The 15,165-nt window shown below is 35.1% G+C and overlaps 1 protein-coding gene across 3 annotated transcripts; it reads right to left on the bottom strand.

Moving 5' to 3' along the window:
• Positions 1-919: 919 nt before the first annotated feature.
• On the bottom strand, positions 920-13,810 carry LOC149083052 (alpha-tocopherol transfer protein-like). Of its 3 annotated transcripts, XM_089236165.1 has the most exons (7): positions 13,253-13,445; positions 10,976-11,221; positions 7,167-7,285; positions 5,565-5,807; positions 4,829-5,022; positions 3,489-3,599; positions 920-1,289 (listed from the first exon to the last, which is right to left on the bottom strand). In XM_089236165.1, exons 3-7 carry the CDS (start codon positions 7,276-7,278, stop codon positions 1,113-1,115), a joined length of 837 nt encoding a protein of 278 aa, XP_089092291.1. In that variant the 5' UTR covers positions 7,279-7,285; positions 10,976-11,221; positions 13,253-13,445; the 3' UTR covers positions 920-1,112. The 3 variants fall into 3 exon arrangements, with proteins under 3 accessions (XP_089092291.1, XP_089092290.1, XP_089092292.1); XM_089236164.1 differs by lacking the exon at positions 7,167-7,285 and having other exon boundaries at positions 13,253-13,810; XM_089236166.1 differs by lacking the exons at positions 3,489-3,599; positions 7,167-7,285 and having other exon boundaries at positions 13,253-13,583.
• Between the last annotated feature and the right edge of the window lie 1,355 nt (positions 13,811-15,165).

Below are 15,165 nucleotides of genomic sequence, written 5' to 3'. Positions count from 1 at the left end.
TCATGTTTTTTCCATATTTTCAAAGCTTATTAAAGCTTAATTCCAAATTTTTTTACGCCTTTTTTCTGTATTGTGCATTGATACGCTTGTACTACCCATTGTATGCCAATACGTGGCTGTCTCGCACGGTTTTCTTCACTTTTTTGCTTGCTCCCCTAATTGTTTTGAGCAGTGTATTATAATAATTCATATCATAAATCTATAAAAATGACACCGGTTGAATCTAAGAAAAATGAATTAGAAGTTTCAAAGTTCAAAAACCACTTTGCAAAGTACCAATTTAAAATCATTTGTTTTACAAGTTTTCTACTGCTAATTAAATCCTTCATTTTAATGCTTTCGAAATCATAGCTATTAAAAATTATTATTCAAAAAAAAAATAGTGGACTTCCGCAAAAAATGTTGAAAAATGTTCGTAGTCATTGGAGGTCGAAAATGCAAAAAATGCATGATTTTGAGATTTTTGATTGATTTTTAGGTGTCCTGTAGAGGGGGGGGGGCCCTATGTACTACTAATATGCACTCCTTAATGGAACCACCTCAAAACATTAACAGGCACAAACATCAGTGTGTCTAGCTAGTCGCGACGTCCCTAACAAAGATTGGTGATGCCACTTGGACCACGTCTATTTCTATTCTAACTAATTCCTAAACATGTGATTTTTACTTTTGAGCTGTTCATATTTTTTGATGATTCAATTTTTTTAATTTTTTGATAATTCACTTTGATAATCCAATTCATCGAGGAAAATGAAAACAAAATCACAACATGAAACATTCGATTTTTTTCTAAAAAATAAGATCTGTATATTCAATCTAAAATACAGTGATGTAGAATTCCTTTCAAACACAATATACTTGAACACAATACACAGAATAAAAAAAATAAAAAAATTCAATTTTTTTCTAAACAATACTCTCTCAGCGCATAACGTGTGATAATTTATTTACATTATGGCAACTTAATGAGATGATTTTCCAAATATGTACAAAAAAATTGTTGAATTCGAAAAAAAATGAACTTTTCTGATGAGATCTTACATTGATTTCTGACTTCACTTCCAATCTTGTTAAAAAATTATCGAGAATGAATTGAATTGAATAATCCAACTTCAAGACAGAACGTAACCGTAGTATGAATTCGCTTTCATAGCAATATCGTTCTCAACCATGAGTTGGTAGAACTCTCGGCTGTCAAAAGATTCGAGTTTACCTCCGAATTCCTCGGGTAGAATAGCTGAAGGAATATACTTATGCAAATTTTCCATTTGGCTTCCGTGGAAAAATATCTATTGGGAACACAAAATTCAAAATCAATATATTTTTAAATTTATTTCAACTTTTACAAATCTCTATAAAAAGACAGTAGTGAAAATTTGCAACTTATATTTCTATCGCGTATTTCGACAGAGCCCTTGCATAATGGAAGTCAAGACTTTCAAGCCCCTTTATCTACTGACGATACTTTAAGGTACCTTTGACCTTTGAAAACCAAACACCCCCTGCTTCCCATCTCATTGGGATATCGAAGCGTTCCTGGAGGATGGGTGTGTCTGGAAATTTTATTAAATATCTTCAGAATAATAAATAAAAATATTACATATAGATTGCACATATAAATTCACATATAATCAATGTTCGTCAATGGACGTATCATAATATACGGAGGAAAAAATTAAATAACTCCGAAAGGTATAACCGCCAGATCACGCTCATCTTATAGTAAAGAGTTGATTTGAATAATCGTTGTATCGCCAAGACTAATTAAGATTGATAGTCTCCGGAATATAATCTCAATTTACAAGTTGATTAGACATTCGCCTGTACAAAATGCCGACAGGCGCAACGTCGCTTGGCTCTCAGTAGATGGGTTTCAGCGACGAGGCCGCAGATCGTATATTCTAGTAGGGTCCGGGTGAAAGCACCTAGCTGGTACATAGTCGTCATCAGCACCTCGTTTACGCTTCGTGCCAACCCATTATGTATGAATATGATGAAGATTTTTGTCCAGGAATTGGATCAGCTGGCGAAGTCGGCCGAAGTTGATTGGGCTCTGAAGTACGCGTCGCTTCCAGCAAAGCTTTCCATTATCCGGAATGTGGCCGAAATGGAACTGTTTAGTGCGCAGGCAGGAACACAGATAAGGCTGTAATGTCCCGACTTGACCACAGAGACACTTGTCATTGTTGGACTTTTTAAAGCGTTCTAAATATACTGGTAACGGACCATTCTCTGTAACCAGAATAATCTTTTCGCGCGACCAAATGAAAGGATGCCAGCGAACATGCCGTTGGATTAAGGTACTTTAAGGTACCAACACTTTTTAACCCCCACTTTTAACTTTAGTCATAAAATGAGTAGTTCGATTGAAAGTTTCTGATCGAATCATCGTTATTATTCTACTGTTTCTACAAGTCACCTTCGTCAAGCTATCATTTTTGCAATCTTTGTTGAAATTTTTTTACACGTGATTCTTTCAATGAAATTTTAAAATAAATCAAAAAATATTGCCGTGTTTTTCATTGATCAACATGTAATCTGGTTAAAGCGGCATCGTATAAAAATGATCTCGTAGTTAATACAACGCACTGTATGAACTTTCCCTCAAAAATATTGACTTGATAGTAAAAGAGAACAAATTACCACATTCTGGCAAAAAAAAGTGTTGATTTGGTTAAAAAAAAAGTTTCAAGGAGATCTCATTTGGCTAACACGTTAAAAATCTGCTGATAAATTTGCCAATATAGTGGATGAACCTAACCCACACAATTACACGTAAGCTACACGTAACAACAAGGTTATACTATCACACTACATTGAGAGAAAAAGCGCCAATCGTGAAAGAAGAAAGCCGAACTTGGCTTCTTATGGGATTGAATATTTCAGTTCATTTTCAACAAGTGGCAACCCGCTGCTGACGGAAAAATTTACTTTCGTTCGGTGTTTGGCACGTAACTGACAGTTAGAAAAATGACACGTTACAACCCTTACATACGTTATTGGGTGTTGGTGTTTTGAAGTATAAATGATGTAAGATTACTTTATGATTGACAGATGACAGCAGAAGTGTGAAGTATTCAAAAACCAGAGTAATTTAATCGTTGTGTACTAAATAAATTTTTTGAAAAACATTATTATTATTATTTTGTTTTTAGACCTTAATTACAGCTAAAATGATCCACCAAAAAATGTAAATGATAATTAATTCTATTTTTTCATAATGTGGTGGATAAGGGATTAAACATATTTTTAAATAAACTTATAGTGCAAAAAAATAATAAGATTGCAACTCGGACCTGGGCTAGAGCTCAGTCACACCCTGTAGGAGGGTATGATTTTTGGTATTTAATGAAGAACACATACACACACATATTCTTAATGAGAGAGAGAGAGAAATATTATAAATTATATATTCAAGTGTTTTTCTGCAATTATTAAAAATATTTAACATTTCTGTGTGATACTGATAATATAAAAGTTTTCCTCACCCTTTTCTTTATTTTATTATTCAGAAGAGGTTTAATAAGAAAATACAATCTGGAAAATACAGCAGGATTATTCACAATGTGTATTTCTCTCTGTCGAAGTGGAAATGCGTCCTGTAACAATGAAACCAGAGTAATGTCGTCATGCATAATGTATGAACATGAGTATTCATTCTATTGTTAGAAGATTGCCGTTAAATTGGAGTGCATCCTTGCATCCATCAAGAAATTCCGATTTTTGAAAATTGAATCTCGGTAGACAGCTGAGTGGATTAGATTCCTGAATCAGAGATAACAAAATTGAAAAAGTGAAAAAAGTAACTGATTTCCTTCAGTTATCTGTCAGTTATCTTACTGAATTACCTCTGGACAGCCGAAGTGATCTAATCTGTTCTGCTATCATCTTGACTGATGATAAATCGAATACACCGCGGCTCTTTAGTCCAGAATCTTTCAGGATATCAAATCCTTCACAAATTCCTATGAATACATTTCCTATGTATTCTCTATTAACAGTTACGGTGGCAATGACGAGATATTTCACCTAACTTGATGCCTTTTGTTTCCGCAGTCCCGAAATATCTCGCTTCCTTAAAATCCTCTTGTTTCGGCAATGACGAGCCAGATACAGCACATTGTAGTTGTTTTTACAGTAAAACATGTTTTCTGATCACCCCATCCCACAACCTGTCAGATCAACCACCAGTGGACCGAGTTAGCTTTTGTTCAGAGTTTGATAACGGAAAAAGAGAGAGACGGGATATTATTCGATCATTTTTGTCGCACAGAGGTCATTTTCTGCACACGAGGGCCTAATTAGACAAGAACTTACAAACCATTGCTGATTCCGAACAGCAGCGTTCGACATTTTGCGACATTTCGCCCTTTTTATGTTCGCTGAAGGGAGGTTGGTGTGTGTGTGTGCGCGTGTTCATGTTGTCGCTCCGCGTCAGGAAAGTTTCGGACACGGATGAATCGGGTATCGTACTCGTGACACCTCTAAACATCCTTTGGTACTTCAGGCGAGTACCTTATACTCCTGAGCTACCGCACCCTTGGGTTAGTAGAGGAATATGGGTATAGTATGAATAACAGAAAAGAGTAAAATGTTTCTCTTCTTTGTTTTTGTCATTATTCTCGATGTTAGGAGGCGAAACACTTATCAACTGCTCACAATATCGAAAAAAAATATTCTTCTTGAAAACAGGGTGGGGCATTTTACAGAGGATTTAGTAGTAATTTCCACTCTGGCGGTTCTAACAACGAATCAGGAAAAATTAAAAAAAAAAAACCCTTAAAGGATTATGCTATTGACTGTTATTGTGTCATAACCAATAGTTTACCTGAACTCCACTGATGAAACATTGGATGTTTTTCAAGCCAATGCTAAAAACGTGCCTCCAACCGAATCCTTTCAGATCAACGATGCCAACAACCCCACAGATTTGCGTCATGGCGTTCTTCACGACCGCTTCATTACATAACATTCCGTACTTCAGTATATCTTGGAAAGAACATTCATCTGGGTTCCACCGACCTTCAATTATATGGGAAATAATTGAACCAAATTAGAGCAGGAAATAACACTAATTCGTAAATAGAAAATTACTTTTTAAACGCTTCTTCATCGAAACGGGTAGAACCTAGATAATTTAAAAAATAAATAATTAATTACACTACACTACTAAACCAGACATGCACCTCGTCCATATTCAGCTGCGGAACTTCTAACGAATTGATACACGTTGGGATGTGTTTGTGTGCGTGTAGTGAACCTTCCGTGAAGTTTGTTTCTGTGTAATGCCTGTTATGTATAGTGCTGCCATCTGCCATAAATTTTTCTAACTATGCATAAAGTGTAATGATTGATTAGTATATCGTTTGTAGGACTGTTGCTCTCTGCGGAGAGACTTTTTAACAGGGAGATTGGGTCAAATTTGTGCCCTTAAGTTGGGAAATTAATTAATTAATTGATTATACTACATGATGACTAGAAATTAATATTTCCAACTTAAGTTTGAAATTTAAATAAATAATTATAAAAAAAAAAATAGACTTGAAAAAATGTCGTTACCTTACCAAAATGTGATACCATAATCGGACATCCAGATAGAGTCCTATAAGGAAGGTACTTGAAACAATTTGTTTCGGCGACGTGTTTCACTGCTGAAGCCGTGTAATCTTCATAGATATCTGGATATATGATGCGATGATTGTAATAGGCTTTCACTAGAGCGGAGGCCCGGCTCGAGTCGAATTTTTTGGCTCTCAGAAAACGTATTAAAAACCTATCGTCTAAGTTAACTCTTAGACACTTTTCATCTGCGAAGGAAAAAAAAGCTATTTATACAGCAGGGTACACTGTAATTAATGCGCGTAAGATAACATTTTAATGAGAAAATTATTTGAGAAAAACATTACTCTTATATGAATAATAGTACCGTGTATATTCAGTTTTCTTTTTGATATACGCAGAGTCGCCTTTAGGGGATGTGCGACAGGCGCGGTCGCACCGGGTTCCGCACCCCAGGGCCGTCATTTCAACTTTTTCCGGGGGGAGGGGGTAAAGCACATGTACTCAATGTATATATATATATATTTTTATATGCTGAAACAGAATGATGCTTGATACATACAGTGAAGCTTGAAATCGACAGAAATATAACGAACTCCGATTTAACAAATCGATTTTACGATCGCACCCCCTATATAACAAACTTTCATTTAAAAACTCTTCGATTTAAGGAATTTTTACAAGTTTTTGTGCATACACAGTCACAAAACTCCTATTTAATGAATTCTACAACCGGACCTCAATATACTCATTTGAAAAATTTTATATATATGTATTTATCAACTTCACCAATTACACTAGGGCAGCGTTTCTCAACCTTCGCCGCCAGAGTTGATAATTCGATTCTAACTGAATAAAATATTACCCAGTTGTTGTTTTGATACAGTAAAACCTGTCTTTAACGGAATCTATATTAAGCGGGAAACCCCCCCCCCCCTCCCACCCCGTCAAAAAAATCGTGGTGCCGTAATTTCAATACCAAAATACACATTAAAAAACCTGGATTAAACGGAACCTGTCTAACGCGGAAACGGAAAGGAAAATTTTACCCTCTAACGGAAAATTTCCCACAAACACTTCGACTGTTTCATGACCAATTGACAAAAGGATCATACAAAATGTTAGTTCTTCTATTGAAATTTTTGATGCAATGACTGCTTGCCAATGCGAGTTCTACTTCAGCCAAGTAAAGATTTGTAAAAACCGTTACCGAACATGATGCTGTGGTTTTTGAAAAGCCGCATGTTGTGAATCAGTGGCTTTCTGAAATTGTTACAAATTTTTTTCGATAAAGCATCCTTTTCTGCGGGAGAAATCAGTGTAATGGTTAGATTTCCAAATGATATACAAGGACTTACAAAATTGTATGCAAGCTGCTTTGCGTGATCGCAAGAGCTGCGCAGGGTAGGAATTAGAGGGAGGCGAAGGGGGAGGGAAATTGGTCGGGGCGGCAATTTAGGTGGAAAACTTTACACGGGAAAATCATCGAATTTTTTGCAGTGGTCGGGGCGGCGAAAACATGTTGTCCCCCCCCCCCCCACAAAAATCCTAGTTACGGCCCTGGTGCTGAGGATTACATTAGCATAGACGACAATGTACTAACTAACCTGACACGACAGATATTGACACCACCCTCAATGAAAACTTCAGAGCACAAGTCAAAAAGAAAATAAATGTAGTCATTCCAGATGAAGAACACGATGTGGGGTGAAATTTCATACAGATGCTGTGAAAACATAAATATTTAGTAATTATAGAGTGAGTAAATAATGTACATTATTTTATTTTATGTACATTTAAATTAATAAATTTATTTTCAAATGATTTATTTTTATTATGCTGTACTTGATTTACACACGAGAACGTTACATAATTTAATGTACATTATATAACATTCATAACATTCATAAATAACTTTCCACGTATTACGGGACATCAGTGGTCCGTCGAATTGTTTCAGAAATTTTACTGGTCCTTGGGTTCTGAAAGGTTGAGAAACGCTGCGCCAGGGTATTAGGCATACGCTCCGGTGAAAGCGATTAATTACAAATATTTATAAAATTAACCCAAAAACGCTTGTGGGTATTATGTGTAGTTTCAGTAAGTTATTTTTTTATAAAATTCACCAACAACGCATGGGTATTATGCAGAATCACCGGTAAAAGTGATAAATTTATCAAACTTACCGAGACGATTGGAGATTAATAACCGGTTATTATGCGTGGTAACCGATTTATCACACACATTTAGCGAAATATATCTCCTCACTCACCATTCAATTTTCGTTTCATTGGCTTTAAACTCTCCAATCGCCTTTCTTCCGTTTCGTATAATTCAATTTCAGCTTTCTTCAACACCCAGTCAGGAATTTCAAAATCACCACTTCGAAATGGGATAAATCGTTCGGACCCTTCCTCCATCACAGCGATTAATACTTAGTGGATTTTTAATAACGACTGAGACGAAAAATGACCGTAAATTGGCTTTTTATTCGACAAAGAAGTGTATTCAAGGGAAAATTAAAAACATACTGAGGCAAACACGGAAAGTTTTATTTCCATTTCGTCCTCTGCAGGAAATCTGAATATTTTGCATTTAAAAAAATAAATGTTATGTAAAGTTATTTTTCGTCTCACCCCCCTCCCCCCAGCTGAAATATGGATTATATTTCACGGATGCTACTTCTCTGTTCCCAGCAATTAGTTACGAAATCAGTATAAATTTCTCTTTGAAAGACGGTGTATTGTTTGTTTTTTCCCTATAGAAATTTTTCCAGCGTCTCATCTTCTTCTTTCACAAGAACATGAAATTACACATTGAACTGCCAGTAGTTTAACAAAAGGAAAAAAAATATATTATCATCGATAATTATGACGTGCATTCAAGTCAAATGCAAACAGGTCACGTTATTATTATAAGGATTTTCCTTTGAGAGAAAATATAATAGAAATTTAGACTGTAATTATTTTTAGATTTAAATCCTTTATGTACAACTTTTTGGCAAGAAATTTGGAAAATCTACATTTGGCGTATCGTTGATAAATATGATAGCCTTGTCCAAAACTAACCGCACGTTAGAAAAGAACGAAGAAGGGGGAAGAAAAAACGTAGAAGAAAAAGAAGAAAAAAAATAAATTAAAAAAAAAATACCGTATATAATACAGTTTCCCAATCTTTTTTGTCCCATCGCCCCCAACGCAATCTAACCCATAGGATAGATTGTTAGATTGTTATGTTGATAAATTCTTAATATCCTATGTTATACCCGTAGCTTCTACCGCCCCTCTGGAACTTTCTATTGCCCCCAAGAGAACATTGTTGTTGTTTTTTTCATACTTTTCTCTGTTTTTAGAATTCAAATATCTCATCAAACATTGCAAAAATAAAACGTGGATTTTTTTACATCAGGAGAGACGACAAAAACTTTCTCATTGGATTTTGGGGCACACGGAGACTAATTTTTTCCCTATTTTAATAACTATGCAACCACTTGCAATATGAACGATGCATCTGAGTTCTACACGTCATTTTTTATACTTTTTCCTCCTAATGGGAAGTATACATTTAGGATCAACGGTTCGCCAGTAAAATGCTGTGCGTACTGGTAGCTATGCGCATCCTAAGACACCTTTACATATGTATCGTATATAAAGGGACTCTTAATTAAATTAATGTGTTGATGTAGCTACTGTTTCAATTAAAAATATGCTTAAAAAAACAGCACCAATTTATATACATCCACTTAGTGGACAAAACAATTCAATACGTTTTTATGGGGATGAACTGTTAAGAGTTGAATAAATAAAATGTTCGCCTGTTTTTATTGTGCTGAAAGAAATATGTCTTGTGGTGATATTGGAATAAAATAATATTACAAATTTTACTAATTGATAATTTTTTCATTCGGGGAATCGTACAAAAACTTAAATTTATATGATTCCCTAATTATTTTACCTTAGTTTCGTTATGATACAGAGAAACCTTGATATTACGATACTCTGCAGACCAAGAAAAAATATCGTTGTGATTATCGTTGTATCAAGGGGTAGCATTATCCAGGGTCATTTCTATATGGATTTCTACGTGGACAGCATGGGCATCTGCCTAGGGCCTTTCCCCTTAATTTTTATAATAGTATATATTTGAGTCAAATTTTTATCAATTTTATTTGATAAAATTTTGGAAAATCATAGAATTTTCCCTAAATCTCATCTCATACTATTTCCAAAGTCCCCATTGTTAGAAAACCCCTATTAAATGTGAATTTCAATATTATACCAATTAGTAATAGTCTTTTGTCGGACAAACTGCAACAATTTTCATCCTTGGTTCAGTTGGGTGACACAATGCCACAAATGTTAAATAATGCTAGAGGTTTAGGAGAGATGTTTCCAAATCTTGAGAAGTATTGAATCGTTGTTGACAACACAACCAAAATGTATGCATTAAACTGTTCTATAAAAAGATAATTCTTCTTATTAAAAAAGGATAAGATCATCAGTTTGCTCAAGTCTTTTTCACGAAAAACTGCCATCTTCAGCTTCGTTGCGTATTGAGGCTGAGATAACTCAAAAATTAGATATCGATGACATTATCAATGATTTTGTTCATATGAGAGTGCTGAAAAAGTATTTATTGTAAGATATTTCATGTGAAGAATTTTGCATTACATTTCTCATTCGAAACAGTACATATTTTTTTTTTATGTGTTTACGATGTACAGTATTTGCTGTCGTACCAAACCTCTTCCACCACCAAAGGTTCCCCAATACCTCTTTTGCCCAGGGCCCCATCAATTCAAAGTCGTTCCTTGGTATTGTCATCAATCACCGCCAAATTTATGTTACTGTTGGCATCTCTTCTGAATTATCATTGGTGGTACCACCATAAAAAATGCCTTTATAAGCATTTATTCGCGACAAAAAAAATTCAAATTGATTAGTTGATTAACGAAATTCAGTTAATTGTTTTACTCTGTGAAGTTGTTTATATATATATATATATATATACCGCATAACAACTTCATTTCCTTTTGTGTACTACGTAAAAAACAGCTTCATTGAAATTCATTAACCCTTTTCGGAGGGTAATTAGTACAAAATTCGATATTATTAATCACCTTCGAAAGAACAAAGGCTGGTGAAAAATTAAAAAAAAAAACTTTAAGCTAATTTTGAGCGAAATATAAGAATTATCGTTATAGTGATTTCGAAATATCTTAAAAAATATCGTTATAGAAGGATTTATCGTAGTAAAGGATATCGTTGTATCGGGATGAGTTTAATATTAGAGACTATAGGCAATTCCAAACAAGATTTGAAACTTCAATTTTTCAGAATCAGGTCGTAAGAATTTTTTTTCCTTCATTCGGAATTTTGTATTAAAAAAAAAACGTATAAGATTTCTTCGCACTTACCCTGTAGTTTCCGCTTGAGTTTCCTCAAACTGTCTGATTTCACTCCTTCAATCTCATGCAATTCGATTTCGGCTTGTCTCAAAACCCACTGAGGAACGATAGGATAATCCAACGGAAGGAAAGGAATCCTCTCCTCATTTTCTGAACATTCCATGACTTCGCAAATCAAAGCAACTACAAAGTATCGATCATAGTTGGCATTCGTAGTTTCTCTATCTTATCTCTTCTTATCAGATTTAGAAAACTCTGACAAAGCAAAAAATAAATAAACTCTGTATTCAGCAAAAAAAACGTGTTAGATATTAATTAAAATAACATCTAAGGGTCATTGAGATTTTGAGACTTTTTTTATCTCTCCTCTAAAACAACGGAATATATTCTACTAGGTATTTCCTGATAAAATTAGTCATTTAAATGTCAGAAAAGATTACTTATAGTAATTGATAGGGGCTGGAATCGATAAAAAAAATAAACCTGGTTAATCAAAAATTCTTAACGGACTGATTAATCGATTTTTAATTGAATATTTATGGAAAATATTAATAGATGCTGTAAAAATATATTTAACTAATTTCTTACTCACCTGTTCGGGAGATGTAAAAAAATATAGGAATAGATTGAGAAATTAAGGTTTTCAATTTAATATGTTGAACATAATTTTGTCAGGACCTGTAATTTCTTCACATGGATCTCGTCTTTTTTTAAATCGGTTATTTCACATTACTCCAGGGCTAGACAAATTCAAGGCGCCAGGTCGCCATGGCGACTAAAAAATTGGTATTGGTGCCTAAAATTTTCTTTGTAGTTACTAAATTGAGGGAAGTACAAAAAATTTGGAACTTATAGCAGCATATCTATCTGCTTCCAGACCAACCGTGGCACCCGCTCTGTCCCCCTAGGGGATATAAGCTGGTTCGTCTCAGGAGACGAGGGCCACGGTGGAATATATCTATCTGCTGACATATGAAAGAGGGTCATTATGCTCTGAAAAGTCAAAACAACCATTATTTTGGATCTTTTTCTTCGACTAAAAATTTTTTTGGTGCTTAAAATGTTTTCTGCCCAAAAGATTTTTTTACGATTTGTCCACCCCTGCCTGCATTACTCACCGATTTCGAAACTACTTTCGATCAAAAACTGTTATTTGTTTTCCTAGCAACTCCTCCCAAATGGTACTTGAGAGGAGGGGGGAGCTGATGCTTCCAAGAGCACGAAACTCCCTCCACTGCTTATTAATAGCGGCCATAAATTTTGGTGTCTTCTAAAACTCATCAAATGAATTTGAAACTGAAATCATCGTTTCCATTGAATCAACTCGTCGAAAAATTTAATCAAATATTTATTCATATATTTTTAAATATGGTCACTTATCCACTAATTTGTAAGACATTTAGTCTGGATTTTTTACAAACAAATCAATTTAATTCAAAAACTTTTAATAAACAATTTAATCGAATTTCTTTTTCTCTCTCTCTCAATTGAGTTGATCGAGTTGATTAACTGAACTAAATTTTCTAATTGCGATTAACAATTAATTGATTAACCGACCCGATGAATTCAGCCCTAGTAATTGACCAATTTATTCATTTAGGCCGGAATCCATGAACTTAGCACAGTTTCTTGGCAGTATCCAAAAAATGGATGTGTTTTCAAAATTTTAAGGCATATTTTGCATATTTAATAATTTTCGATAATTTCAATCCCGCTTCAGACTGGTTTTTCCGGTTCCCACTTCTGACGAGAACTCTTACATCTAGTATTTTTATGCAATAAAAATAGAACACCGTTGCTGATTGGTAAAAAATCCTGAAATGCAGGTTTACCAACCAATTAGCGATGACATTGAATTTTTAGAGCGTAAAAGTAATAGCCCTTCAACGACACTGGAGTGTGGCTGTAAATAGATTGTCATCTAAATTGGTGTGGGTGATGATGACTCAACTCGTGGGAAAAATTGGTCCGGGGGGGGGGGTATTTTTTAGCATTTGTGGGAAATTTTTAGAGTTTTCATCAAATAAAAATAATAATAATTATTATTATTTTAGTTTTACGCAATGCTTTTCTAAGGTAAATACAGTACTTGGCTAGCTACTTTTACCTATATCCCACTTACAACGTTTTCCAGAAAAAACCGTCATGAAAAACTTTATAAGAAGAGAAAACGCTGTAAATGGGAACATCCTACGGGATTCACATTAATTTTGCACTGCATAGTTTTGTTACTTATTAAAGAACTTTGACAAAAAATCATTAAAAATGGATAAAATTTATTCTTACCTGCCCTTTTTGGACTCGTTCTTTAACGTCTCGAAGTAAGAACTTCAGCAAATTTTGGAAAAATATTCACAAGAACGGAAAAAAAACTTTGTTTTTTGAACTCTCACAATTTGTGAATTCATCGCGTAGAAAATAAAATTACAATCAGCGTTTTGCTACTTTTTTGCATCCGAGTAGCTGTTGCATAAATGCCGATGTCATTTGCGCATTATCGTTAAACTCTCGTAAGAAACCTCCCTTTGATTTAATCTCATTTTCAGCAAAACAAATACCATTCGCTCTCGTAGAAACGCGTGATAACCACGTTATACCACTATCTTTTGCTTTTGTTATTCATTACTTGAAAATAGCCGTCTAAATTATTTCGAACACGTGTGTTCAAGCTCCAACTGATATGGCTACTAAAGTACCCGGCTACGAATAGTTTTATAAATTGCTCTTGGAGGTCGCTTCATATATATATATATATTTGTCCATGTAGGAAATGCATTGAGATCAAATAACTGTAGGACTTTTTCTCAAAACTAACTTTAACCAAACCTTTATCTTCTTTTGATCATTCTTATCGCGTTATTCTTCTTCTTCCTACAATTTACTGTTACTGAAAGGCAACGTCCTATAATTTCTTTTTGGTTTTATGTCTCGTACCGAGAGGCTGGTGCATTGGTGGAGATGCGGGAGGGGGGCATGGGAAGCATTGCCCCTCAGCATCAATGGTGGAGCCGACTGATATAATGTATATTCGTGTATATGAATTAACATCACATCATCAGCATGCCCCCCCCCCAGCTTTTATCATTGTGCCCCCTCAGCCTTTCAAGTCTATCTCTGCCTATGGGCTGTAGATTTGTAGATTGGGTAGCAATGTGTTCTACGGTTATCTTGTCGCTGTTTATGTTGTAGCTCTTTATCAAGAGGTTTTCTTTTCCCTGATTGTTTAACCTTTTCAATATCGGTTAGCTGAGGGGTTGGTGCCACCAGCCTCCGATGCGGCGACTCATGTTGGGACCAAATCTCAGTAAGTGAATCACTGCCGCTGTGGTGGTCGAGTGGTCATAGTAACGGACTCACATCGCGAGGATCCGGGTACAAACCCCACCGTCGCCGCAGTGGTGATCGGCTGAAGTTGGTTTTCTGCGGTTCCCAACTTCGAGGCGCGAATGCGAGCCGATCTCCCCGTTAAAAAGTTTCGCCGCAAAGAGAAACAGGCCTACAACAGTATAATTATTCATTCATTACCCTTCACGCACTATGAGTTGAGGAAAAACTCATAGTTTAAAAAATTGATTGCAGATGGCAGCACTTACACATAACAAGCATCACACAGAAACAAACTTCACGGAAAGTTCACTATACATACACACACATTCCAACATGTACCAATTCGTTAGAAGTTCCGCTGAGGAATATGGAAGAGGTGCATGTCTCTGGTTTAGTAGTAAGTAACACTAAACAACCAAGCAATCACTAAGCAACTAATATCAGTAAATATATCGAATCCCCTTTTTTTCCCGTCGTGAATACGTCTTTTAAATCATCTTACGATACTGGTGCATTCGCAAAAAGTTGCATAATGAAATAATTCAAACGCTCATATCTCAGGAAGCGATCGGAATATAGTCAACACGCCGCTTATTATAATCACGGATAGTTTCATTTGGGTATTGTTGTCATTTTTGCAAGGAACGGAATGAACCAATATCATAACATGGGGAAAAAATTCGTTTGTTGTTATAAGGACTTCGGATAATGTTATTTTTCTTCCGTCGAAAGTTTTTTTCTTTTCGCATTCTAAAAAGGTGTAACTCTTAAGGCTTTACCAAACTTATTTTTTTCCCCGTAAGTTATCTTTATCAGGCTTCAAGACTATGTAGGCTAGTATAGAAGAGGTTCTCTATCTCCCCTACCTTGTT

Source organism: Pholcus phalangioides, unplaced genomic scaffold (genome assembly GCF_987345545.1).
Source record: "Pholcus phalangioides strain wild (caught in Gottingen) unplaced genomic scaffold, Ppha-v1.0 ptg000009l_1, whole genome shotgun sequence".
Lineage (NCBI taxonomy): Eukaryota > Metazoa > Arthropoda > Arachnida > Araneae > Pholcidae > Pholcus > Pholcus phalangioides.
This window is presented reverse-complemented; position numbering and strand designations above follow the sequence as displayed.